Here is a 27,486-nt window from a genome sequence, read left to right on the forward strand (position 1 = left end):
CAGGCCGGCCCGCGGCTGGGCGCCCCAAAACGCCCCCCCCCGGCCCCGCCGCCGGGAAGTTGGTGGAAGGCGGCGCCCGCTATCAAACTTTCTCCACCGCGGAGCGGCTCCCCGCGCCCCGTCCGCCAGCGCGGCCCCGCCAGAGCGGCGCTGGGACCCCGCCGGGCCGCTCTGCCCGCCCTCGGGGGCGGCCCGCCGCGGCGGCAGGGCGTACGGCGGCACCGGGAGGCGGAGGGGGGTCCCCAGCGCCGCGCACGGCCGCGCCGGGGCACGGCACATACCTGCTGCCCGCAGCGGCGGCACCCGCGCAGCCCCGCTCCGCCAACGGTCCGGCGCGCGCCCCGCGGGGGAGGGGGACTGCCTGCGCGCGAGCCCGTGCGCGCGCGCCCGCCCTCCCCTCGCGGGTCGCCTAGGAAACAACGGGCCGTCGCTCAGGCCGGTGAGCAGAAGGGGAAGGGGGGGAGGCGGTTTAAAGGGGGCGCGCGCGCGTGCTCGCCCCGCATCACGTGGGCGCCTCCAGGCCAATGGCGGCGGCGCGGGGCGGGAGCTGTAGTACTACGGGCTGGGGAAGGTGAGGCCCCGGGGGGCGGAGCGCCCGCCACAGCCACCGCCCCCCACAACAGGAGGACGCACGGCAGGAGCCGCAGTGTCGCGATCGCCGACCCCCGAGACAGGGCCGGCAGGGGGGACCCCAGTGTGCGGGGCCGCGGGGTGAGAGGACCCCGGAGTGAGCGGCCGCTGCAGCCCGGGGGCGGCGGGGGCCGGTTTCGGTCGGGGCGGCCGCCCTGTAAGGCGCGCCGGGGCTTTAACAACGTTTTTCTTAAAGTTCTGCCTGTTCTTTATGTGTTTTGTTCTGTTTTTATAGACACCAGGATTACATAACTGCGTACGGAGAGAGCAGCTGCAAGATTACACGATGCAGATTAGAGATTACGTTGATTCAGCAGATTGTCCTGTGCATGTCTGAGAAAGATTACACCAGCAGAGTTAAGAATACCCATTTGCTGTGGTAAGCCGCCGCTTAAGTAGGACAAATTAACTCAATAGAAAATTAAACGCAGAGAAAAGGGAAATAAAAAAATCCTCAAGGTCAAGCACATGCTTTAAATGGACAAAATAAAAATAATAATTAAAAAAGAGATTGTAATTCAAGTTTTAACAGTTCTCTTTCCTATGCTGAGCTGCTATGCAATAGCTGGCATTAGCAGCAATCAGTTATTACTGTCTGGATGATGTTTAGATTAAAAAATCAAAATCACTGTTATGAAGACTATTTACATTGGCTTCCTGATCACGACTGAGTAAATGATATATATTTTTTTAGTATTTGACAATTATTTAAGTGATATTGGTCTATTTTATAAAATGTCCATGTGCTAAACTGTCTCCTTGTACGGCAGTTTGTAATATGGATTTTTTGAGTTCTGATTTTTGGATCTGAGATTACTGACATTTGAGAGCTGACATTCTCATGTCAGCTATCTACTTCATCTACCACTGAGAGATGAATAAAAATTAATCACACAATAAGAACCTTTAAGTTCTGTTGAATTTCAGTTGATTTCTTAGGCACTTTAGAGATTAAACTTGGCATCAAATGTGCCATAGATGAAATCAGTAAACCCACAGAATGAAAGAACAGTGTTGCAGGTTTTCTTTCCAGCCTTGAGAGTGCTGGGGTTTTTTAATGCAAGTGTATTCTAAAATGTATTATTCACACACACAGAAGCAGGCAGAAGCTCAAGACTGGAATCTCTATCTCAAAATTATAAATATGTAGTATGACTACAAGCAGACACATTTGACAGAAGCCTCAACTGAAATGTAGCTTTGCCAACTTCTGTATGAATCTCATACAGCAGAACTGGGATTTCAATGGGAATGTGCAGTTGGTGGCAAACTACTTAGGAAATTTTAGGAATGGAAGGTTTTCCCTTAAATTTACTGTAATGTCTCACATTGTGATTTCAATGTCATGATAACATTTTACCAGCTGTTTTAGTATATAATTAATCCTAGACATACTTCAGTGGATAAAATCAAAATGTAAACCTATTTTTTTGCTGTAGGCAGTCCTAAGACAAGAGGACTTGGTCACTTGTTGTCATTTCAGAAAACAGTAATGAAATTAATTTTGAACAACTGTATTCAAAAAAGGTACCTGACCTGTTAATTACAAGTCTGTTGAGATTTTTAAGCTATTGAGCATCTGCCTTTACTTCTGTCTTTTGTTAGAGTTCCTTTACATTGTGGCTATCCCATCTTAAAAGAAACTCAGTGTGTAAATTTGAGTAATATGTTATACTTAGGACAAATTTGTTGTAATATCTCACCTTGAATTCTTCCTTATTGAGATCCCTGTTTGTTCCAGGCAGCTTGATGGATATTTTCTGATGCCTGATGATTTTCTGTGCTAAAATTGGTTATGAGCTTCATATGGTAAGAGTACTGGAAATTATCACCTAGGTAAGAAATAAACAGACTCCTTTTAACAACACTTCAGGACAATTTCTGGGTCTTGGAGAAAATAAAAGGCATAGGCTACTAACTGCTTGATAGATATCAAGGACACCTCTCACGAGGAAATTTATGTTTAATTAGCCTACTAAGCAGATAGTGCAATTTTAAATTCTTTTTTCACAACGCAAATATTTGAGCTCAGTATTGGGGCAGAGATTTTACTTCTTTTGGATTTTAAAAAAGAATACATAGTGCAGTAAAAATCCCACTCTTGAAGACAGCTGTAAGGTGCAACTTAATCTAAATGAACAAACAAGGTATATTTGAAATAGCCATGTGACTGACTGATCTGCTTTAATTTGAAGGAGAGTTTATATTGAGATTAATTTTAAGAATGTTTGGATAGCAAAGAACCATAAAACAAACCCCAAATCATTATGCAGTGCTTTCTTTTTATCTGCCTGTACTCATTAAGAGTTCCAGTTATCATCTTTTGGGGATACTGCATCTTATGGATGCTTAAGGTAGTTACCCATTAAAAGTACACAAAATAAGTGGCAGTAAGGGTTCTGTTTTAAATTTATAGGGAGTGAGACACACAGGTTCATTTGAAGACAAATCTAATGAGTTCAAAAGACTTGTTCCAGCCAGCCTCCAATATGGCCAGATATTAGCACATATTTTTGCTAAAGAGCTGAACCCATTGCAGTTTTGTGTCTGAGTCCTCAGTTTGCCCAGAAATTCAGTAACAGTTCTTCCCCTGCCCTCCCCCCCAAAAAAGAAAAAACAAACAACACAGTATTCTTTCCCTTAGTGTTTTAGTGCCCAAAGAAGTGTGACAGTGTATGAATTGTGTGTCTCAATCTGTGCTTTCTCTGCTACAGAATAGTAGACCAGTATTTCCATGACATTTGCAGCATTCAGTGTGACACACATGCACACAGAGTTCATGCTTCATTTGGCAAAGTACTTGAACATGCTTTAACTTAGTGATTCAGGCTACAGCTAACTCTAAACATGTTATTTTAATCCTTTCCTAAACTGAAGCCTTTGTTAATGCATTCAGACTACAAAAATAAACATGCACAGGACTTTCAAGTAACTGAAGAGGCTGAAATAATATCAGTGTATATCAGTATACACACGTATCCTAATGTTAATGTATAAACTGCAATCTTTCAAACAATGTATTGTTATTATTAATACCATTTTGAGATGACAAGGTTGTGGGGAAAAGGGCAGAACTGATCTGAAGTTTTTCAACAAGCTAGCACAGAGCAAAATAGTCTATATTTTAAATTTCAGATTAAAATACTCTAACTTGATACACAAAGTCATCTTTCACAGACTCCGAAGATGCATGCAAGGTAAACATTTGACCACTCACAGAATTGGATGGTTTGTTCCCGTGAGAATAGGCTACAGCTGAGTGTTAAAAGAAGACTTGTTAGGTAGATGCACAGATGATCTCTTGTGTTTTAGTATCAGTTCAGTGCATAGATGGATGTGAGTGAGAATCGAGTTTAGCAACAATTTCTGCTATAGCATTTTATTTTCTTTACAATGTATCAGCTTACTTTTCCAATGAGATACAGAGTCAAATTTATTCTTTTTAGGACAGCAATACATACTTCTGTTCAGAGTGCAACAAACACCCCAGAAGAAAACATTTACATATAAATACGTGACTTCCTAATGATTTACTTTTCAGTCCTAAAAAAAAAAAAAAAAGCCACAGCCGAGAATGGTGTCAGCAACATCTCTTTTGAAAATGGTCTTTAGACCTAAATTGTGATTATCAGAGCTTAAAAAACAGAATTATACATATACATCCTCTTGGATTGTTTGCAGTCAGCTTATAAACAGTTTGTATTACATGTACCTGTTAGTCCTACTCCAAACAGTTGATGAGGTGCACAGCACATCCACACAACACACTGATGCGACAGAAAACTGTCAGCTTCCTCTAAGAAATTTTCTGCTGGATCATTGCATTTAAGCATCTCCTGAAGAAGTTCAACTTATACCAGTAGCAGCACCAGGCAGATAGTGAGATGCATACTGACAATAAGATGCAGTAGCAACATCAAGTTATTTTGTTTGTTTGAGGACCCATCTCCTAATTGAATCTGGAAAAGGAGCTAGTCTGAAATTTATGTTATATATCGTATTTATATTTTCTGTTATGAGAGCTATTGGATATTATACAATTTTGTGGCACATTCTGAGAAAAAGGAAAGTAAATTAAAAAAACACTGCTTGCTCCAATAAAATACAAATTTAAATCAGATTTTTGACTGCTGCATATTCTATTTTTATGGTGCAATTTGCAGATACTACATTATATGAATATTTTGAATTCAGCAATAAATAGTACCCCTGGTAACCCCAGAAAAAAAATGCAAGTGATTCTTTGAGCATAATGGGGTGTTACCCTATTCTGTACTTGGCCTCTGTATGCATGTTTGTCTTTGTTGTAATCTCACCCACACTACACTATATTTAAATTTTAAGCCTTTTTAACAGCACACATAGAATCCAGATCTTCACTGCTAAAAATAACCATCTCCAGGATGATTTATTTCTTTTAAAAAACAGGATTTAAATTCTGAAGTGAATCATGTTGGTTTGTTTCTTTGTGTCACAGGCTATGTTAGTTGTACTTGGTTGTGTACACAAAGTAAACCAAATTGCGTATCTGTGAGCCAGCCCCAGCGGACAGCCTTTGGGTGGGGACCATGCTGTTCCAGCCCCGTGTCACAGGGAACTGCCGTTTCAGATATTTGAGTATGCACAGGACGCTTAAAGAGCTAGAGAAGCCTTTTGAGGTCCCATGAAAAACAGAACTGTCTGCTCATACAGTCAGTACAAATGCCTTTTGAAATGGGCCAGCGCAGACAGCTACCTGTTCTAGTACTAAAAGGCAATTATTTCTGGTAAAGCTGAGTATTTTATTTGATCATTTAATGGGGAAAAATTATCTTTCTTCCAATATAGGAAAGTTCGCTTAAATATTTACTTTATGTACAGTTTGAAGTATAATTAAGAAAAAAAGAGCCAACATTAAAATAAGATCTATCATGTTAAGCTTCTTCAGTAACCTATTTGGTACAATCAAACTTGACAAACTTTACAGGAGAACAGAATATAGCAACGTTAGATATTTATAGCATTGCCATATCTACAGAATAAGTTTTTTAGCAATGCCAAGTGACGATTGGTTTCTGTCCAGGCAGAGAGTTTCTATTCCATATTTTAAAAATAATTGTACACGTCTTGACCTTGCTGAGTTCTGCTAAATTCACAGGCTATATTACTAATTTCACCCGACATCCAGCCATGAGAAAGACTCAAGTGAAACATACACATTCTCTCAAAGAAATTACAAACTGTTAATTTCTTGTTTGTGAAATGCAAGAATTCCACCACCAAGATCTTACCTGACTGAATAATTATCAGTCTGAGGACTGGTTCAATTGTATGCACTGACTTTCAAGGTACAAAAGTCAATTTAATTTGCCAGCCAGAAACAATAATTTAGATTCTGGAATTTGAAAAAGGTATTCATGCTTTAGTGTGAATTTGGTTTTGCTCTGTATAACTGCCCTTAGTTCACCAAACTTGACAGTACCCTTGAATGGTTGTCATTAATTAAAGGAAATTGCATATAATATAACAGTACATTGCTGTCCAAGTACAACAAATGTCATAGCAGCAACACTGAAAGATGCATTCCAATAACTATTCCTTCAGGGAAAAAAGTCAGTGGGATTAAAAATGACATGCTAAATTTACATGTTTGTCCATAGGTGCTGTTTTAGAAGAATAGCCTCTGACCAAGAATAAAAATTGTTGTTGGAATAATATGCGAACAGGTAATTTCTTCCAAGTATTTACTTGGATGTGTACACATGTATCATTAGAGTTCATTAAAGTTGCATTGATTCTGACAGCTGCCATTAGGATTGTCACAACCACTCCATAGGGCTGTCTTCACTTACATGTCAGCAAACTAGAGTCCACCAGTCAGTGGTACAAATTCTCCTAAGGAGATGTTTGCATTGATCAGTCCTAACATTTCACAGTTTGTGACCGATTAGCATACAGTCCAAAGTCGCTTGTAAGTGAGGAAGCACACATCAGGCCTTTTATCCTCTGTCAATGTTTCCCACTCCTCCCCCTTCCGTTTTTTGTTTTACCAGACTTCAGGATTAGACAGTCTGTAGTATTTTGGCCTCTAGACTAGGCAAGACATCTGAGTCAACATGTGGATTATCGAGGCTGGCTTGGTTCTTTGGGGGTTAAGGTGGTGTTGAGCCTTTATTTGTTTTTCTTTTGAACAGATAGGATGGTCAAGTTACAAAAGTTTAAATGGAAACAGGTAGTTTAGGGACATGCTTAGGGATAAACAGTTGCTTTCATACATTCCTGTCCATAAATATAGAGCTGTAGCTTTCAAATTTACTGCATTTCAGTAAAGTGGGTATGGAGTATTTCTGAATTGTAGTAAACCTCACTACTACTAGTCATTAATTTTTCTTTTAGTGTTAGAGCATCCTGAATTTTCTTTTATTCTCTTTCATAGTTCTGTCATCTACTTCATACTGTATTACTCTCATTCTTTCAATAAGTAGTAGCAAAGTATTAATACATGAAATAGAACTAATGAGAAGCACAATTGGATGGAAAATGGGGCACCTGATCTGCATGAACACAGAGGTTTCATCACATATCTCATTACTGGTAAAATCGAGGTTACCATTTTTCCCTTAGTACTGGAAGGAAGTCTAGCTCTGGAAAGAAATAGCCTAGAGAGAAATTGTCTGTAATTACAATCAAAATGGTTTCGAAGGCTTCCTAGGTACTTTTTGTTCTCTCTCTCCACCTCTCTCACTTTTCTCTAATAGGCCTAAGACAGAGTGCCTGAGGTATATTGCCAGAACAGAAATGTCTAGTTGGGCTGCAGAGCTTGGTCCTTAATACACAGATCACACCATAACAGTGAAGGAATCGTTCTCCTAAATGTTCTGAGACCTGAATGACTTGAGGCATTTCATTTTCTTCAGTACTCTACCACTATGTCAGTGTGAGACAGGCCTATTTCTGCATAAAGGTGAAGAAAAGAAATAGTAGCATAAGGCAGGAATTCAAGGAGGTTAAAAAGTTTTCATTAATTCTCATGAGAATTTCTCTGAAGGCTTTCCACAAGCTGTCTAAAGGGATTTTTCTGTGGGGCCTACATTATACCATCTCACTTTTCCATCTGGTAGAATTTCAACAACACTTAACTCCTTCAGATGCTTAATAGAGTTGAAAGCCAAGCAAAGTTGAGAGTTTTGCTTTTCCTCTCTTGATTCACAGAATCACAGAATCGACTGGGTTGGAAAAGACCTCAGAGATCATCAAGTCCAACCCTTGGTCCAACTCCAGTCCATTTACTAGATCATGGCACTAAGTGCCATGTCCAATCTCAGTTTAAAAACCTCCAGGGATGGTGAGTCCAGCACCTCCCTGGGCAGCCATTCCAATGCCTGACCACTCTCTCTGTAAAGAATTGCTTTCTAATATCCAGCCTAAATTTCCCCTGGCAGAGTTGAAGCCCATGCCCCCTTGTCCTATTGCTGACTGCCTGGGAGAAGAGACCAATCCCCACCTGGCTAGAACTGCCCTTCAGGTAGTTCTAGAGAGTGCTGAGCTCAGCTCTAAGCCTCCTCTTCTCCAGACTAAACAAGCCCAGCTCCCTCAGCCTCTCCCCATAGGGCTTGTGTTCAAGTCCCTTCACCAGTCATGTTGCTCTTCTCTGGACCCGCTCCAGCACTTCAATCTCTTTCCTGACCTGAGGGGCCCAGAACTGGACACAATACTCCAGGTGTGGCCTCACCAATGCAGAGCACAGGGGAAGGATCACTGCCCTTGTCCTGCTGACCATGCTATTTTTGATACAATTCTTATAATTGTATAGATATTCTGATACACTGTTCATATATTCAATGTCCTCTCTTCATGTAAGGAAGGCTGCAGTTTCAATTTAATTACACTGTCATAGAGGTTCCACTGTTATGTTTGAATCGACTAAAATAAAATAATTTATAGTTCTTTTTTTAAAAACCTGCTTGGTTTTTTTTCTGTTACCATTTTATTCCTATTGCAATTATACTGTTACCCATGCAAAATAATTTTAAAATTCTTTTAACAGTGAACTTGCAGTAAATTAATTGCCAGTAGACAAGCGTAGAAAGCTTCAGAGTTGAAATTTCCATTTGACCTCTAGCAAGGTGGGCCAGAATACACGTTTCTGTTATGCCACATCCTGAGCCAATGCAACAGGTCAAATATGAACAATCTTTCCAGCCTTACCTTCCCCCTCCTCCAGCTCCCTAATTTATCTGCACATATGCAAAAAGGTCCAGTTACCATCTGAATGGTAGCACTTCGCTAACCTGAACATCAAAGTGAGTTCCTATTGAGCTCTGTGGTATAACTGCCTTAACCTTAAAATAAGGACTTTTACCCACAGTCCCATGTCAATGTGCCATCATAGAAATGGAAGAAGGTATGAAAAGATGGGAGAGTGGAATTACTAGAGACGGTCTAGTGGATAGCAGGATGCATTATATTTTTGTTGCATAGGGTTAGCAGTAGCTAAGCATTTCTACCACCCTTAGAAAACTTAGGTTTATTTTACATACAGAGCTGTAGAAGCTCTCTCTAAGGTAGAATGTCTTATGGCCACACTTTTCACTTTGTTCTGCAGGAATAAAGGGGAACCCCAACTCTTTTTTTTCTGAAGGACAAATAAGAAAACTAAAATCTTGATTCCTCTTAAACAGCACTATATTTTGTATAGAAAATCTCTGCTATACATAAATAGTAAGATAGCAGAATTCTTATTTTCAGAACTTCTGGGAGAAATAACAGCAAAAACAACACCTAAAGTGTGAGGTAACACATGATTCTCATGCTTGTAGTGTCAGAAGACTGCGCTATTTTTCTTTTGATTGAGATATTGTGGTTTCCTAAGATTGAAGAAATATATTAAAATATATATGCATATATATAAAATGAGTTGCAGATGCATTAAATGTATCATGAATATATGCAGTCCAACTTCCAAATTTAGACTGCTTTCATAAAGAGTGAAATGGTACAGTTAGATATTCTATTTAAGCATAAAATGGACAACTGCTGCTATGACTGCCAACATTAGCATCCTGCATTTGAGGTTTTATTAGAATGCCTAATTGTGCTTAAAACACTAACAATTCATATAAGTGGCCTATTGAGTTAGGAAAAAGCTTTTTTGAGGTCTGTGGCAATGACACTGTAACAGGCAGTCTTCTACATAAGTGACACTTCATAGGCTGGCGCCTTCATTGGGTGTTAAAAATGGGGGTGGAAAAACCTTGTGGTATACAACTATGCTATGATTCAGCTCTTAATATCACCTGAAGCAGTCTCAGAATGTCCTTGTCCACACCTGAGACTATTCTGAGTTTCTCTGTGCTGACTGCAATTCTCTCACAGAAGCTAGTTAAGTTAAAGATAGTTTGTGCCACTGGAACAGGACAAACCAGACTTCATATAGGTCATGTGAATCACTGTACTCAGTTTGGTTTGTGGTTATGAAAGGCAAGTTAAGTAACAGAGAATTTAGAAGTTCTTCTCACTGAAAGAGAAATATTGCATTTTTTCATATAATCTAGGTGTTTGATATGGTGATAGATTAGTGATCTCTTTTGCATATTGCTACATGAAACAATTCTGCAAGACAGAGAGTGCTATATGTTACTGGCCTGGAAGGCAAGACTGACACCTTATTTGTTCATAGGGTGGTTTTGTTTGTGTGTGGTGGTTTTGGCATTTTGGTTTGGTTTGTGGTTTTGTTTGTTGATTGGGTTTTTTTTGTTTGGTTGGTTTTGGGTTTTTTTAAGGAAGCCACCCCACTCCCCAAAAGTATAATTAAGATCTGCTTTTATTGATAAAAATACAGAAGTCTCTATTTTTCTCTGGTGTTTTTTTTTGGTCTTCAAGATCATGAAGAACTCTGTGGCACCAGTTATGGATCTTTTTGTCTAAACGGAGGGATTTGTTATATGATTCCTACTGTATCCAGTCCATTCTGCAGGTCAGTGAAATTAAAGCTGTGTGTAGCTGTCTACAGACTACTTCTCCATTTTGCTTCTTTAAGAAATTACTGTTAAAACATTATTTAAAAGAAAATCTCTATTACCTATGGGTGCTCCAAAATCAGTAATTCATTCTCAGATCCAGTTTGCAGAGACATGACAATGACAATAAGAGAGACATAAATGTGTGTACTTGTTTGACAGGTGCAGCAGTGCTCAGTTACGTATGCATTCAGAATAATATCTATATTTAGAACCATATTTCCTACCCTCATTACAGTACAGAAAGGAACGAAATACCCTTTGTTTCATGGAGTACAGACTGTAGGAAAGGCATTCAGAAAGGCAAAGTACATTCACAGTTTTTCTTCCTGATGATTATATTGCAAATATTCTTATAACATAAAATGGCCTGACCTGAACAAAATGAGGAGGCGCAAAAAGGAATATAATCTTTTAAGGGAAAAAAATAACTTAATTCAGGACTTACTGTGTTCTCTGAATCTCAAAGCACAGCTTTACAGTAACAGCCAAAGACCACTTGATAAAGAAACACCAAGGCTGCGAATATCGATACTTCTTACACCATTCGTTTATGGGACCATTCTTCTTTTTGAAGCCCATGTAGCACACTGGAAAAGAAGCATTTCCTGGGTTTGCATGTGGATACATTTCTTGCATAAATACAGCCCTACCCTTTTATTTTCTCATTTACCAAGACATAAGAAGATGACATTAAATTCTAATTTTTCATGGTTCTGCATTTACTGATTCTGAGTTATCATTCATCAAAATAGATTACGCTTAATTGAATGGGCTTACTTAATATAATAATAGACATTCAGACACCTACTACATACGCTTAAGGATATTACCTTTATTTCTTACATGGCAAGTTCTGCTCCCTCTTCAATCTTAGGCTATAACTAAGGACAACTAGATAAAACAGTTTGAAAAAGAAACAAAATATTTTCTAAGATGCCTAATTAAGCATTTCTTCCTTTTGTTTAGGACAGTTCAATTTAGACATTTAAACTCAAGCACGTAAACTCATCTAGTAGATGAGAAGAGGCAATTTTGTGGGAAATGCTCATTGAAAAATATACACAGCATATCACTGTCATTAAGCATATTGTCCAATGTCATACACTGAATCAGATCCCAAAGCGAGGATAAAGCTCAGAAGTGCTGGATGATGATAATTCATTCTAACTGCTAAACCTTGCAAGCTAATGCAATGTAAAATAAATGCTAGACGTGCAAGAAACAAAACATATTAAAATATGCCTTTTTTTTTTTTTTTTTCCTGGAAGGAATCCCGTATTATTGATATGAAAATACTTCAATGAAAAAAGAACGGTTAGACTAAATGGCATCAGTTACACAATTTCAAAGCACTCTTTCAACTATTGCTAGGCTGTTTAAGGAGGAAGGGTATTTGAGGCAATACCTGTAAATATGAATTAACAAATATTTAGAAGAATTCATTTTCAGGAGCACAAGCTAGTCAGATAATATCCACTTTAAAGGGACTCCAAATAAAGTCATTTGTAATTCAGGTACTAGGGGATTTTATAATCTGCTGAAGCAGAAAAGTAACATCTTAAGAGCATTTCTATTATACTTGGGCAATCTTGTTGCATTTAAATGATCAAGTATTTTTCTTCTGTATCTAGTGGTTGATTATGAAGCTATATGGATTTAAATAGCAGCATTCTATTTAAGCATGTCCTCATTCTAAGCATGTTCCTTAATCAGTCAGAGAAGGCTAATTATAGATGAGAAAGGTTTTGTTTACACACAGATATCTTAGTAATCAGCAGTGATGTGAATAGAAACAACAGAAAAAATGCATCACTATTCAGCAGAATTCAGAAAAATATTTGGTGCTTTGGAACTTCAAGACTGGCATCATCACACAGTTGCGCAAAGCTGCTTTGATGCAGGTTTCTGCAAAATCCCACATAAAGCTTCCAGGTGTTCTCAAAATTATCATCTCCCACCAACAGAAAAATTGAATTGGTTTTAGAATCAAAGGCTGAATGATCATTAGTACAGCACTGATTAAAAGAGGGAAATGGAGCAAAAACAGACTAACGAACTGTGAAAATACCTGAAGACACATTTGCCTTGACATTGTACTTATTTACACAAACGTGTTGTGCTAAATGTACTTAGTCCAGATTACCTGATGCAATATAATTGCAAGTAATTTCACAATGTAACTGGGAAAATTGCATCATTCTTTGAAAATATGTTATTTTGTAGCAGGATAACAAATTAAGAGCCACTGTTTACTTTTGATATTTCAGTTATTTTTACCATTCAGAAATGGAGAGAGATATATATATACACACACGAGGTAGAGATGTAATAGAAACAAATCATCATTTGACCCCCCTACCCTGTGTAACATTAGCAGATTTTAAATACAGATGATGTGTGTCAAAACATGAAGTTGCTCAGCTGCCATCTTCCTTCATTCCTTTCCTAACAGTGAGTTAATGTTCTCAGCCCCAAAAGGCACACCTGTTACCACAAACAAGATGAGCATCAAACCCAGGAATGCTCAAATGTAATAAATAAACATGCAGCAGAATGGAGAAGGGTGGACAATCACAGAATGTCAGGGATTGGAAGAGACCTCAAAAGATCATCCAGTCCAATTCCCCCACAGGAGCAGGAACACCCAGATGAGGTTACACAGGAAGGCATCCAAGTGTGTTTTGAATGTCTCCAGAGTAGGAGACTCCACAACCTTCCTGGGCAGCCTGTTCCAGTGTCTGTCACCCTTACTGAGAAGAAGTTTCTTCTCAAATTTAAGTGGAACCTCTTGTGTTCCAATTTGAACCCATTACCCCTTGTACTAACATTGGTTGTCACCTTGAAGAGCCTGGCTCCATCCTCCTGACACTCACCCTTTATATCTCTGTAAACATTAATGAGGTCACCCCTCAGTCTCCTCTTCTCCAAGCTAAAGAGCCCCAGCTCCCTCAACCTTTCCTCATAAGGGAGATGCTCCACTCCCTTCAGCATCTTGGTTGCCCTACGCTGGACTCTCTCCAGCAGTTCCCTGTCCTTCTGGAACTGAGGGGCCCAGAACTGGACACAATATTCCAGATGTGGTCTCACCAGGGCAGAGTAGAGGGGCAGGAGAACCTCTCTCGACCTACTAACCACCCCCCTTCTAATACACCCCAGGTACCATTGGCCTTCCTGGCCACAAGGGCACAGTGCTGGCTCATGGGCATCCTGCTGTCCACCAAGAACCCCAGGTCCCTTTCCCCTACACTGCTCTCTAATAGGTCATTCCCCAACTTATGCTGGAACCTGACAAGCAGCTGCCTCAGGTGTATCATAAAACATGAGGCTAAAGTTGTTTGCCTCATCATCTGATGTGCAGCAGTCCCATAATTATTAATTAATGCAGTGCAGAATTACCTTAAGGTTTTGTTGTCTGAGGGGAAGCTCTGGTATTTCCATTTTGTCTTACACATGAGACATTCTGAGAGTCTTCTTTCTGTGTTTCAGACAGAATACAGATGGTATAAGACCATAAAAACAGAGCTCCTCTGCTTCTAAGGGCATTACACTCGAATTAATAGTGAATGCGCTCCTTTTGTAGAAGGGATCATATTCTGCAGAGGGCAGTGCATTCAGGCTAAGCACCGCAACGGACAGAGGCAGACCTTAGAAACCTCCTCCCTGAAATTCCTGTGTATGGTTAAAGGCTACTTCTACTTCACATTTCCTTTGCTTCTATCCTAAGCCAATCTCTCCTCTACCTTTTCTATACTGATCCAACAACTCCCATGCAAATTCTTTCTATCCCTTTCTGTATACCCCATCCTTGACCCGCTCTTCCTCCAAGATGGGTCCTTCATTCTCTTTTTCAAATATCCCCATGAGTGATATACTTGCTGTGCCGTAAGTCTTCAGAATGTACACACCGCAAGTTGCCAGTGGTGGGCTTCCCACTCATGGGCTTTTCTTCTTCCTCTGCTTCCAAAACTCTGCTTTCACATATCCTGGTCTCTTCTGAAAACACAGTGTTTTTCAATTCCGAATTTGGCTTGAAAGGTAGGAACAAAAGTTAGAATACACACCAAAAGTATAGCCAAAGAAAGTCAGCAATTAAGATTTATTTTTAACGGGACATAAAATATAAAATACAACATTTTCTTATGTGTTAGAAAAGTATTAGTGATCTAAATTAATATCATTGCCAGACATGGTAAAGCTTGCTATATAAACATATAGCTAAGAGAGTTCTAGGGGAAAATACCCCATTCTTTCAACTTCTCCACAGTAGTACTGTAAGTTTAATTTTAATTTCTATGTATACAAGTACAGCTTCAGAGTAACAGTTTTGCAACTCATCTTAACACAAAACTCTTTCGTAAAAGCTGCTTAGGGCTTCCAATTAATTTTGCCATTGCTTATTTACTTTGGTTTTAAATTATTTTTCATACTTAGTAGATGACCTTATATTGTATGGATTAGGACAACTTTTAGGAGCCTGCTACAGACTGAAGATTATGGTGATTTTGAAGCTGTCAGCCATGTAATCTGAATTGCATTCACAAGCAGATAATTTTTCAGCTGTCTTTTTCTGCTTAGAGCTTTGTATTTACATGCAAGTAATTTTTATACCAAGAAGCATCCAGGTTTTTCCTGACTAAGGAAAACTAAGTCAAGACTCTTACAGTATAATACTAGGCAGTGGGATTCTGTGTGCATAACTGACTCAAATGCTACTTGCATTTTTAAGGTCTGTTAGATACTTGCTCATGACACCCACGTTAGAGTCTGGAAAAGAAAGGAACCTTACCTTCTTACCTAAATCAGGCAAGCAGTAGATCACTTGCACTGGCTCAAGAACTGCATCTGCAAACAAGACAGCAGTAATGCCTGGTGTTACTGGAGGCCTGATACGCTTATATTTTAGTTATCAATGAGATTTTAAAGGATCAATACAATTGCAGACATGCTGGTCATATTGTGACATTTTATCCAATACAGTAATTTCCTTCCACCTTATATTGATGCTGATACGGGTAGTTTTGATTAATACCATATGTTGAAAGATTCTGTGGATTTATTTAGATATGGTAATGTTTTGTCTCCAGCACAGCTCCTATAAGTAAGTTTGTATACAATAGTTAAGGCTGGCTTATCTTACCCGAAAAAAGGTGTTGGCATTTGTGTATGGGTGTGCAGGCATCTATAAAAGCAGAAATCTGGATGCCATCTGAAAATGGGAGTTTCTAGATACACAGCTTTTCCTCAAACATTTGAAGACTGTTGTCTTTCAACTCTGATTGAATAAGAAAGTGCAATTTCTTAGAGAAGGAAAGACCTTTTTTCCATCTTAAACATCAACTTTGGAATGCCACACAGTAGGACCATTTAAAGCCAACAGACAGCATGTGCCGAAACAGCAGGCTAACGGCATGCAGATGTGATGTGCAACAACAACACCTGCCTTAGTGACCACAAGACTTAATTAAAGTCCCTCATACTACAGCCTAGAAGCAGGCTGCTTTGTCTTTTGCCCTCCTTCATTTACATGCAGAAGCACAGTTGCTTGCTGTATTAACAACTGCAAGCGTGTCATGCTTCACTTGCACTCTACTTTTAGGCATCCACTATAAACAAGATAAAGTATGAGTTGCTACTGACTTTTAAGGCTGTGTATAGTAAGACTGACTACTTCTAGGAGACACTACATAGATACCATCAGTCTGGATTATGTTCATAGCCCACATACTTGTTAGAGATTACTTTTCTGTCTTGCTTGTAGTCACTGTGTATGTAACTCCACTGACATTATGAGAGTTCTGCTAATGCAACAGGATAAGCAGATCTTCTGAGCAAGTTCCACTGCTAATCACTGAAAACTGCTTCATTTCTTTCACACCATTTTTAGGAAAGGACTTACAGTAGAAACCTTTCCCTTCTCTTGGTTGTCTTAAAGCATCAGTTGCTTCTGTATTTAGCATAGTCCTTCACCTATTTGTACATCAGCACTGATGACTTCAGAAAAGCTGTGCAAACCAATATTTGAACATCTGAATTTTCAAAAATCCCCTAACTGTAGCAGAGCTTGTTGGTAGGGTCACATTAGGTATAACTTAGTTTACTTAAATGTAAACAAGAGATACCTCATCTCCATTTTCCCGTTTCTATTAAAACCCCCAGCATTTTTAGGTTATATGAGAGTATTTTCTACATAGCATGGAGTCACTTTCAGCAAGTGTGTCAACAGGTCAGCACAGAGAAAGTGCATGTGTGGTTTTGTAATCCCTAATCCATTGCACACAGTCAAACAGATCAAACTGGCAAGTCACGGAAAACATATTTCTAAAACTTGTTTTTGTTGCATCCAGAGAACTAATAGGTTTAGCCTCCAGGATGTTTAAGTTTTGTCTGTGCTTTTTTAGTGTAGGTCTTTTTCCCTTTGCTACGGCCTTAGGTTCATATTGGCTATAGTTTTCCCCTTAGGCTTTCTGGCTCCTTTCCCTCTTGAAGACTTAAGAACACCTTAAGCATCTGGCTCTGTTTTCTATTTAGTAGAAAGTGGCTACAGTCTCAGTGACCTTTTTACTACACCGTCATGACAGTCCCATTTTTTTTCCCACAGTCTTTTGCAGAATATGGTTACGCCTCCCATGCACTGTTCATGCCAACTCACTCCACTGTATCACAACAGTTCTCTAACCTGCACCTTTTACCTAATCCTATATGCAACTCTTTTCAACTAGGAGGACTATCTTCTCTTCCTCCTGCTTCATTTTTCTCTTTGGGCTACTGGCTTACTCTCTTTGCACTCATTCTCTCAAACTTTCCCATGAGCCTTAATTTGATACTACAACCTATTTATTTTTTCTTCCTGTATCATTTTAGCCTTGCATTATTCTCCAGTTTTCACTGGTATTCAAGAATAGTTCTATGAATTTTATATTCCATTTTCTATCCCTGTTATTCTATTCAGCTCTCCAAAGCATTTATCTCCCACTTGCTGAAGAACAATACCCCACTCAAACTACTCTTCTATTCTTAAAGTATTCTACAGTATTTCAGAAATAGGCCACTGAAATGCCACTATACTTAGGATAAATATCTGGAACATTATCTGAAGCAATCAGAGCAGTCTGCCTACCCTTCCTTCTCCCAGCAGCCAAACATAGTAACTTTGAAAAGTCTCACATTGCCCTTAGTAAAGCCTGGCTCTTTGATCACTTGCACATCTTTAATATCTGATGATAATTAAATCTTTTTTCTAGTGTCTAAATCTGCCATTACATTTTCAAAAGCAAAGAATTAGAAGAAATTGGAGTAATCATTTGTGCAATAGCTTAAACCAGTAATACTGAAACAGTGGTGCATAATGTACAGAAGGCGGTGCTGGGAGTTCCATCAAGCACACGTGGTGGTATGCTTACAGTGACCCATTTGTCTTCTTTAGATATGCTAGACATCTTTCTTTTTTGGCAGTTCCTCCCCACTCTGCCTTCTTATCTCTCATCTGAAATTATACCTTGCAGCTGCCAATGGCAGTTGAGAATTTCAAGTATGTTACAGAGTTCAGCCCATTTTTCTCAGCTGGAGTCTGAAATTGCTTATGTCACAGGCTATTATGACTTCAGTGCCAGAAATAGCAAGAAGGAGCGAGATCTTCAGTAATACAAATAAGAAAGAAGCAAAATTACATACATAAAAGGGTACATGCCGAATGTAGTTATTGAATGAAGTGTTTTCCATTTTCTGTAACACAATAAATACCTCAAGAAAACTTAGCAGAATAAGTGCAAAATATAAGACAAATGAAGATTAGTTTAGCTTCAACCTATCTGTTTTTGACTCAATATGAATTACTAAGCCATTAATTTTATTCGTTTTTAGTAATATATCATACGAGTTTACCACGGTAAAATACCATTTTAATCCTTTCATCAGAAGAAGTTTTCAGAAGCTCAATATGTAAAATAAGCATAGTAGAGAATACATTTAGCTACATCTATCTAAGAGGGGGTCATTCACCAAGCACATAAGATGTTCTGGCATGAATTCTTACGCTGTGTAAAATGCTTTTGCAATCTAAGGTGTACTCTGAGTTAATTCCCTTGTCCTTGATCCATTTAGCTGACAGTACCAGCTCTTCAAGAAAGCAAGCTAGAAAGTTACATGAAAGGGGGAAAAGAAAGCATGACCACTGTGTATAAAATGAGAACCAGTGGGATGACACAGTTAACACTAAAGACTTGGATTTAATTAATTAAATCTGCCAGTGGAGGAGGCAGAATTAACTGTGAATTACACCATTATGAAGTATATTGCTAACCCAGTGAATGTATTAAGAAAGATATGGTTTAATATATAAAAGCAATACGGATCAGAATACAAGCTTGATGCCTAATGTGTCCAATTCCCTTTGCTCCAGAAATGGAAATTCCATAAAATTTTCTGTGAAGCAAATATAAATCTTGAATTATGCCATAACAAGTTCTCTCCCCACTTAAGACTGAAAGAAGCCTTGGTGCTTTTCATGCTAGATGACATGTCACCACCTAATCTGAATAAAACTTGCTTTCCCAGATGTATTGAGAATTACACAGGAGCCCGTTGTGAGGAAGTTTTGCTGCCCAGCATCAAGTCCCAAACCAAAGGTGACCTGTCTGCAGCTTTCTTGGCCTCACTTCTTCTTCTAGGAGTTCTTATAATTGGAGCATTCTACTTCCTTTGCAGGTAAAAGTGCTTCAGAGTGCTGAAGCTATTTAATCAAGTAGAAATTTCTTCTGGTAATCATGTACTAATTATTTGAATGTAAAAGTATGTAATGAATTATCCATAAGGTTGGTATGGTTTTTCAGCATAATTAATGTGGATGTCTCAACTTGTTGCTTGTAATATTTTACTTCCTGGCTTGTTGTTTTCTCAGTATCTTTTCTAAGCTATTACTTGTAGTTGCTTTGTAAAAAATACATGTAGTACACCCATTTCTGAGAGATTTTACAGTCTACCTAGAGTTAGTACTAACATTTTAAAACATTAGTCAACTCTCATGTTGCCCAAAGATTGAGAAGTAGAAGCAAATTACCAAAGCGCTGAGGGATCAGAAACTGTTCCACTGCATTGAATTGGCAGCCAAACCAAGTGGTGCTATCAGCTCCCAATTCCTTTACAGCTTAAAAAAAAAAAAAAGGAAAACTAAGGCAAGAATCAAATTCAAGAACAATCCCAGGTAGATTTTTGTTAAGTAACTAACATCTAGAACAAATCAGGGGGCTAATTTATTTATCTGAAATGATCCATATTTGAATAGTATGAAGATGTCAATGCTAGACAGCAAGTGCTGCAGGTTTGATTTCAGTAGTATTTCAGGCATATTAGGACCTCGCATGAAAACATGTAAGCAGTTGCTGGGATTAAGTCAACCAATCGATGTGACTCTGTTACACCAAATGCATTTATCAGTACACTTACACTAAACCCAAACACACTTACTGTCTTCAATTACTCTATACATTTATGTATGCAAGCCAACCTCCTATGTCCCCTCGTTTTTCGAGTACAGCGCTTTTTGTAAGAGCTCATTTTGCCACGTACTGTTAATATGTATTTATGCCTTGATGAGGCAACTTACTAGTCCCTGTAATTTTTAGCCATCACAGACTTGCAGCCTCGTCCTGTTACTCCTGTGCTGCATTTCTCCTTGGTTATGATAACCTAAGGTTCTTGCAATTCTGTTCTTTGCTCTCCCATAATCACATTGCCAAATCAACTTCTCTGATCAGGGCCTTTCAATGAGTGACCTTTGGAATAGCTGGTCTAGTTTTACCTCAGCTGCTGTCATGGAAACCCATTGAATGCCAGTTTTTCCCACAGCTGAATATATTTAGAAGAGATAGAGAGCATTTGATAAAACAGAGTTTGTATTAAAAAAAACCCTTGTTGTAGAGGCTACCCTCCACCTTAGTAATTTTAGTGAAATTAATCCTGTCTTAGCAGTGGAATGTCACAGCAGTTGTTCACTAAAGAACACTTTAGCTTTAACTAACTAAAGGAAAAAATAATTCAAGTCCCATGGAGGTATGGAGAGCATTTCTTTAGAAGTAAACCTTGTCCATGTGGAGACAAAAAAAAGTCTTCAGAGAGCAGAGAATTCAGAGAGTAATCTGTTAAAAGATCCCTTTCCTCTTGCATACAGTAAAATTAGGAGAAGACTAGAGACACAATCTACTGAGTTTTATGGTCAAAGAGCCTTGCACTGCAAAGTACAGAAGCTGAGAATAACAGCAGTGACAGGTCTGTGCAAGTCTTCTATTAGACAGTTCAACTACTCTATTTATAGGAAATCAATTTACTTAAGCTTTACCTAACTGGTAGAACAAGTAGTAGGGCCTCTTTATTGGAAAAATAATAACTCAGTCTTAACATAGTTGCCCTTGAACGTATTTTATATACCAGACTAGCTTGGGAAATCTCATAAAATCATGATTAGCTTCTTTAGTACAAATAAAGCAACGTAGTTGGCTAAAAATTGTCTTGTCTTACACCTTTACACTTCAGTGGCTGATGTAGCATAACCACCTTCTGCTAGAGAACTCACCTATAAAAGAAACACTTCACATCTAAAAGTCCTTATCTCTTGACTGAAAGGACCAACACAGGAGTCTTGAGTGGATACTTTACTCTGCTCCTCTCTTTCTGGCTGTATAAACAAGGATTATTGCTTCCAGGTTTGATCTGCCACCTGTACCATAACATTCTGGAAGAGGGCAGAACTGAGGCTTGTAAGAGTTAGCTGAGAGTTTGCGTCATCCTTGACATGTCCTCTTGAGAGGATAGGTTAAATTTAAAATGTTAAGAGAAGTATTGTGCTATCAAGTTTCCACTACTACTCTTTATTAACAAATATGTTTGATCCAGAATCAGAAAGCAGAGTTTTTCCACCATATTGTGTGTTAGTAAGCATTTCTGTGGCTCTTTCAGCAGAGGATTCTAGTGTGGTTTTAGTATAAACAGTAATGCAATCTGGAGGGATGAAGAAGAAGAGGTATTAATTGAAATTTAGCATACAGAAACTGAATCCCTAAAATTATACACCAAATCTTTTAGAATTTAGGGACTCAGTGCTCTATTTTCTTGTCCCTGCCATCACTTGTACCCCATTTCCTTTCCAAGTTTTCTTCCTCTCAGGCTGCTTGGCACAGATTTCAGGACCAGGCATGTGCAAGTGCATTTAATGCTCCCTACCAACAAATCTATTCAGCACACAGGGGTGGAGAGAAAATATTTCATTGCTCTGCTTATAAAACCAAATCATCAGTAAGGGTAAAAGTAACCCATAAAAGAGGGCTGCATAAGAAAAGCTCCGGGTCAACAGTGGGAAATAATTCTCCCTTTATATTTAGCTGAGTCGTCACATTTTTATCAGTTTAGGATTTATTTATTCCAATCTCTCAACAATCTGCTGTTAAGCTGATTTCACTCTGTATTTGATTATGTACTAGGATTCATCAAGATGGTATGGTTTGGGAAAGCAAACCTGCAAGGGCAAGGAGGAGAGAGTATCAAAGATAATGACAAAACAGGCAGTATTTGAAATAGCTAAAGGTGAGAATGATGGAATGTAGAACAAAATAAAGATAGAGGAAAGGAACTGAATGTCTGAGTGAAACGAACAGTGGAGAACTGAGAGAGGGGAGAGGGAGAAGCTATCAAGGACTGGTGATGAAGAAAAGCTGACTAGAACTGGAAAAGACAGACAGTAGTCTAGGGTTAAACCTGCCCTGTTTCTGGCACTTGCTGAAGAAAAGCCTACTGCAGAGCTATCTTAGTGAGTCTCCGACTGATACAATATAACTATTCAGGTAGTAAAGTGAGTAGCTTTAATTTACTTCTGAAAAAATTATGGGGAATGTCATTGCAAAGAAGAGACTATGCTTTTTATGTCTCCTCAAAGATTAGTATTCTAAGATAATTTTATATCATGTTGTAGGGATTAATAAGAATAGTACTGTCTACACCCCAAATTTATCTGCAAAACAGTTCAGTACATTAGCTTCCTGCATTATTTTATCAAGTTTTCTCTAGGAACGTGTTGTTTCATAGGCAATAAACGTCCCAAACTTTAAATAACATGCTCAGTTCAATTTGCTACAGTCCTGTAAAAGCTCAGCACATAAACCTAGTCCTATTTTTAAACTATTGGGATTCACTAGAAGACATGGCATCGTGCCAACAATTGTGTTTTAGCAAAGATAGTAAAATATTTACATTGTGAATGTAAAACTTATCCATATATATCTCTATATCTAGATACACTTAATTTTTTTAACACCGAAAAATGTCTCTGATTGGTGTAGGCTTCTGTGCAAACTTTAGGCCCAGGAGCTGCACAACCTGTTAGCAGAGTGTATGGAGGTATCCAGATCTAGCCGCTCTCTATCTTGAAATAAACACACACCCCCTGGCAACAAATAGGTACTGATAAAGCCTGGGGCTAAGAGGAAAGTATGCAAAAATCCTTGATATTACATTGCTACTGACATAACAAATGGCACCTATTACTACAAGCAATTCACCTGCCAGTACAGGTCCACCTGGCCTTCTTTCTCCAGAAACATACTTTTCAAGGGCTATGGGAAGAAAAAATGTAGCCAGTTAGTATAGATTACACATAAACCAGTTTTTACTTAGAAAGAATATAGAAGCCTGAATGCAACCACACAGCATAGAGGAACAGAGAAAACCCTAGGGAAAACTAAAATAAATCTGCATTTAATTTTTATACTTTAAGTTCATATTGAAATGCCAAAGTACCTGTAAAATAAGCGTATATTGATGGAAGGAACTCAGCCAGCCAAAACAACAGGGAGTAGGAATAAAGCCATTTAAGCCGTCCAAGACAACAGACTTCGTGGAGGAGTTATATCACCACAGGACACAAACTGGACAGAAGGAAGAATAGCTCATGAGTCTTCTCAAGAGAACAGATGTCTAATTACTATTAAAGAAAGGGAAAGAAACAGCAAGAGATAAGCTTCATTTAAAAGATCTGTTTCTCCTCAAGAAAGTGTGGAAAATATCACATCATTGATATTTCACTCCCAAATGCTTAAAGAGTTAACAACAGGTAAAATAATTTTGTGCTATATACTAATTGCTTAAGTAGAGACCTGAGAAATTGGACAAACAGGAACATTAACTTCAGGAGAGATTCTGAGTGCTGTTCCTGCCTCTAATCTCTGGTCTCCCTCAAATACATGTTTCTCAAAAATATTATTAAAGTAACTGCAAAAGATCCATGTAACTTTTTTTCAGTGGATGCATCATTCAATTAACTTGTCTCTTATAACTTTTTTATTTTGTGGGGTTTTTTTGTGTTGTTTGTTTGTTTGTTTTGTTTCCTTCCTGTTGTCTCTCTTATGGTCAGGAAAGCTTCCATTCCAAGGACAGGTTCTTCAGAGTGTGGTGTCACCCTGGTTGAAACTACAAGCAGCAATGGCTGCAACAGTGAGTACATTTAAAGTTAAATTATTTGACTCTATCAGTAAGGCAGGGGAGGAAGTTGTCGTTAATTAAAAGCATGTGTTTTGTTTATTTTTCAGAAATAATAACAGAGTAAAGCATTAGAGTGGAAGAATGGTGGGAAAACAACATGCAGAGCAACCCTAAGAATACAAGAGTTGCAGAGGATGATGTGGTAAGCGAGATGAGAGAAGAAAACAGACTGAAATAGGCAGCTTACTTAGTGTTGGAGAAGACTGCAACTAAGACATAACCAGAGTTTCTACATACTTTTAAGGGTGTATCAAATTACACAGAAATCACTATAATCACTATAGTTTCTTTTTGAATTTTATGAGATGTTTTCATGACAAGTTACTGTTTTCAGTAATGCACAGGTAGAACCATGAGATAATTTTGGTTTTTTACTGCATAGGAAATATGAAATAATCTTTTTTTCACTGCCCAGAGAATATGAGATAATCAGAGTTTTCAGCATGAGGTGGTACTATGAAAAATACATTACCTTCTGAGGACTCATGTCGGAGAAACCAGAGTCCACATTAAAGCTCAGCATCTGAAGGTAGAATCTGAGGGCACCAAATCAAGTACAGCACCTGATCCAGAGAACCTCCTGATTAAGTTATATAAAGCACTAAAAGATCACTTTCTCCCCAAACTAACCGATCTTACATGTTATTTTCTGGTCTTCAGACATTTAGCAGATACTCTGAAGGAAGCTGATAATATTATTTTAAAGACTAAGAAAGATAAAAGTGATTTTTCATCAGACAGGGACATGCCACTATTAAATACAGAGTTTAGGAGATTTGAAGCAGAACCGACAGCTCCATTAGAATCAGTATTACCTGAAGTACTTTGCATAGCCTCAGTGAAAATTAGTCAGAGACAACTGCTGTTAGATAACTTCCTTCTGTTATTGATCAGGAGATATTTGGACTTAATAATGTTAAAGTTTGGTATACTATTTTCATTGAAGAAGAAAAAGGCTTGTGGTCATCTTAAGTGGAAATTCAGGAAGGAAGTATTAATAGATATAAGAAATAAATGCACTGAAGTTGTACTCTACAAACTCTTAGAACCCTCTCAGCTTTCTAGACAGACATGGAATAGTTATTCACTGTTACCAATCTTGTATGTGTTATTCAGGAAACAGTTTGTACAAAAAGTGAGGATGAATAAACCAAAACCATGTTTAAATGCAAACAAGTTGATTTCTGAAGCAATGTTATCCTCAAATGAAATCCTATTAGCGATTCAGACTGCTTCAAACCCGTTCCACTGGAGAACATTTCAGCTTCTAAAATTAATTATTTCAGTTCACAAGTGGTGTGAACTTGATGTTCAGGTCAAAATGAGATCAGGTTACAAATTCATTTTAAGGTGGTCAAATGCCACAGAATGTACAGGGTAGCCAATGTTACATATAATTTAATAAAGCAGTACAATGCTCTCTAGCAATACTTGCTTAAAAAATTAAGCAAGTAGTTCTGTGAGCAATAAAGCTAAGGAAACACTGGTTCCAATGGATCAGATCTTGCGACTGGAGCCACTGGAGTCTAAAAGAGGATTATATGTATATGCAGGGAGGAGAAATAAAGTGTCTCTTGTCTGACTCCTGTTTTCATGAAACATGAGATCTCGTGTCTTTAAAATTATCCCTCCACCAGCTGAAAGGTTATGGAGGGAAAACACTGATTTCCTGGGAACCTCCACTAATAAGATTACACAACGATCTATTATAGTGTTATGGCAAAAATTCTTTTATACCTGAAGATCATTATTTTCCTTCCAGAATCATGTAACTAAAGGTCTCTTCATGTGTTGCAAAACACTTTTGATCATTTGCAGAAAGAAATGCCAGCCATTAGCAGGAAATCTCTTTATAGACCTACATAAGGTTTCCTACATGTTACTCTGTATATAATTTTTTTTAATTAGTAGCTCAAACACTGGAGCAAAGTGCAACAAAAAGAGGAAAAATGGCTGTTCAAACAAAGCAAGAGGGTTTCTCTGTGCTGCGTAGTTTTTTGATTTATAGTGTTAAATACTAAGCAGGAAGACCAAAGGGAAGTCCATTTGGTAGCACTTCCCATTTTAAAGGTACTTTTAATGTTGTGTGACCCCTTGACAATTTACTGCGCTAAAAAAAAATGGTTTTCCTCCTGGCCCTGCATTTTAAAAAGCAGTAGAGGGGCTCTCATAGTATGACTGAGCTATTTGAAAATGGAAAGCAGAGAACAAATGGGGGAGAGAACTTACCAAAATCGAAATGGAGTCTGGGTCATTGCTTTCTGTTGTGAGTGTTCTGACTAGGAGCTACCAAACTGACCGGAGTCCAGGCAGAAAGGGAAAGCAGTGAGCTTACCTAAAAGGCTAAAAATTCCTGCCACATGTTCAGCAAATTTTGTATCAGGAGATAGGTACGTAGAAGGGTCTACCCAGGGAAAGGGAGAGCTGTAGCCAAAGGTGGTTACGGATTTAACATGGGACACCCAACTCTTCTACATTAAAAACCAAAACAAACCCCTCAATTATGTTCCTTTGGTATTTAGGATCCTTTCAGATTTAAAGGACATCAAGCTATTTCCGGTAAAAACTGAGGAGACTGTGGTTTAGTTTGGAGAAGAGTTTTCACTTGTACTGTGACCATATGCAAACCCAGGTCTATGAATGAAGACTTAACTGTTTACGTTTGGGAAAAAAAAATAGAACTAAAATGTGTTATGATTCCCTGGCAATATTATTTAGATTAACAGGATGCGTTTGTTCATTGTGCCTCTTTCAGATATTATGCCTTTTGTTGACATCTATGTACTTAAATAAAGAGATGGAATATTCCTATATCTCAGATTATAAGGAATAATCAACAGAATCCAGGCATAAATTATTTGCTTTCTGTGGTCAAGATGAGTGAAAGAAGTGCTTCTTTCAAGGAAGTACTGCAATATTTCCTGCACTTTGGGGGAAAATGAGCAAACAAAATACTCCAAATATGTGCACACCTAAAGACATTTAAAAAAAAAGCTAAAAACTTTTTCATTATTGTATATAACACTATCTGCTTGTGCTTATCCAAAGTCTGTTCTTGCTTTTCTTGTGAATGTAACCTGTTCAACATAATCTGTACGTAATGTGCCACTCGGTTCCATGTTTGGGACTGTGACTCCACAAAACCTTTCCCCAGGAATGATTTCTGTAGCTGGCTAAGGGCACGTAAGCAGAACCTGCAGCTGTAGAACCTGAAATAACAGGAAGATATTGTTGTTTTCATCCCCCAAATTAAAACTACAACCAATTTCTAACACTTCTAAATGCACCTCTATGTCAGTTTGTGTAACATTTGAACATTCTTTTTCAGCGT

The 27,486-nt window shown here is 38.5% G+C and overlaps 2 protein-coding genes across 10 annotated transcripts in view; one reads left to right on the forward strand and one right to left on the reverse strand.

The window, feature by feature from the left end:
• TMEM266 (transmembrane protein 266) overlaps positions 1–15,441 on the reverse strand; it is a 100,956-nt gene extending 85,515 nt beyond the window's left edge. For 2 of the 6 annotated variants that reach the window (XM_082061535.1, XM_082061530.1), the window contains exon 1: positions 282–421. The gene's annotated coding sequence lies outside the window, so the exon portion shown is untranslated. Of the gene's footprint in view, positions 1–281; positions 422–2,333; positions 2,463–3,847; positions 3,886–11,076; positions 11,219–14,536; positions 14,625–15,425 lie in introns of those variants that run through there. The other 4 variants (XM_082061531.1, XM_082061532.1, XM_082061536.1 and 1 more) reach the window with 4 other exon arrangements.
• Positions 353–27,431, forward strand: NRG4 (neuregulin 4). Of its 4 annotated transcripts, XR_014184907.1 has the most exons (9): positions 581–711; positions 866–1,009; positions 2,372–2,466; positions 6,270–6,335; positions 10,492–10,585; positions 19,185–19,334; positions 24,028–24,107; positions 24,203–24,297; positions 26,678–27,431. XR_014184907.1 is itself a non-coding variant. In XM_082061545.1 (8 exons), exons 4-8 carry the CDS (start codon positions 6,326–6,328, stop codon positions 24,217–24,219), a joined length of 351 nt encoding a protein of 116 aa, XP_081917671.1. In that variant the 5' UTR covers positions 353–439; positions 866–1,009; positions 2,372–2,466; positions 6,270–6,325; the 3' UTR covers positions 24,220–27,431. The 4 variants fall into 4 exon arrangements, 3 of the variants coding, with proteins under 3 accessions (XP_081917671.1, XP_081917670.1, XP_081917672.1); XM_082061545.1 differs by lacking the exon at positions 581–711 and adding an exon at positions 353–439 and having other exon boundaries at positions 24,203–27,431; XM_082061544.1 differs by having other exon boundaries at positions 24,203–27,431.
• The last annotated feature ends 55 nt before the right edge of the window (positions 27,432–27,486 follow it).

Source organism: Streptopelia decaocto (assembly GCF_964273445.1).
Source record: "Streptopelia decaocto genome assembly, chromosome: 9".
Lineage (NCBI taxonomy): Eukaryota > Metazoa > Chordata > Aves > Columbiformes > Columbidae > Streptopelia > Streptopelia decaocto.

What these genes read in the sequence shown, in the direction of transcription:
- NRG4 (XM_082061545.1), top strand. An exon ending in GTATCCAGTCCATTCTGCAG is followed by an intron (nt 10,586 to 19,184) that starts GTCAGTGAAATT and finishes TTGCTTTCCCAG; the next exon opens with ATGTATTGAGAATTACACAG. An exon ending in GCATTCTACTTCCTTTGCAG is followed by an intron (nt 19,335 to 24,027) that starts GTAAAAGTGCTT and finishes TCTTATGGTCAG; the next exon opens with GAAAGCTTCCATTCCAAGGA.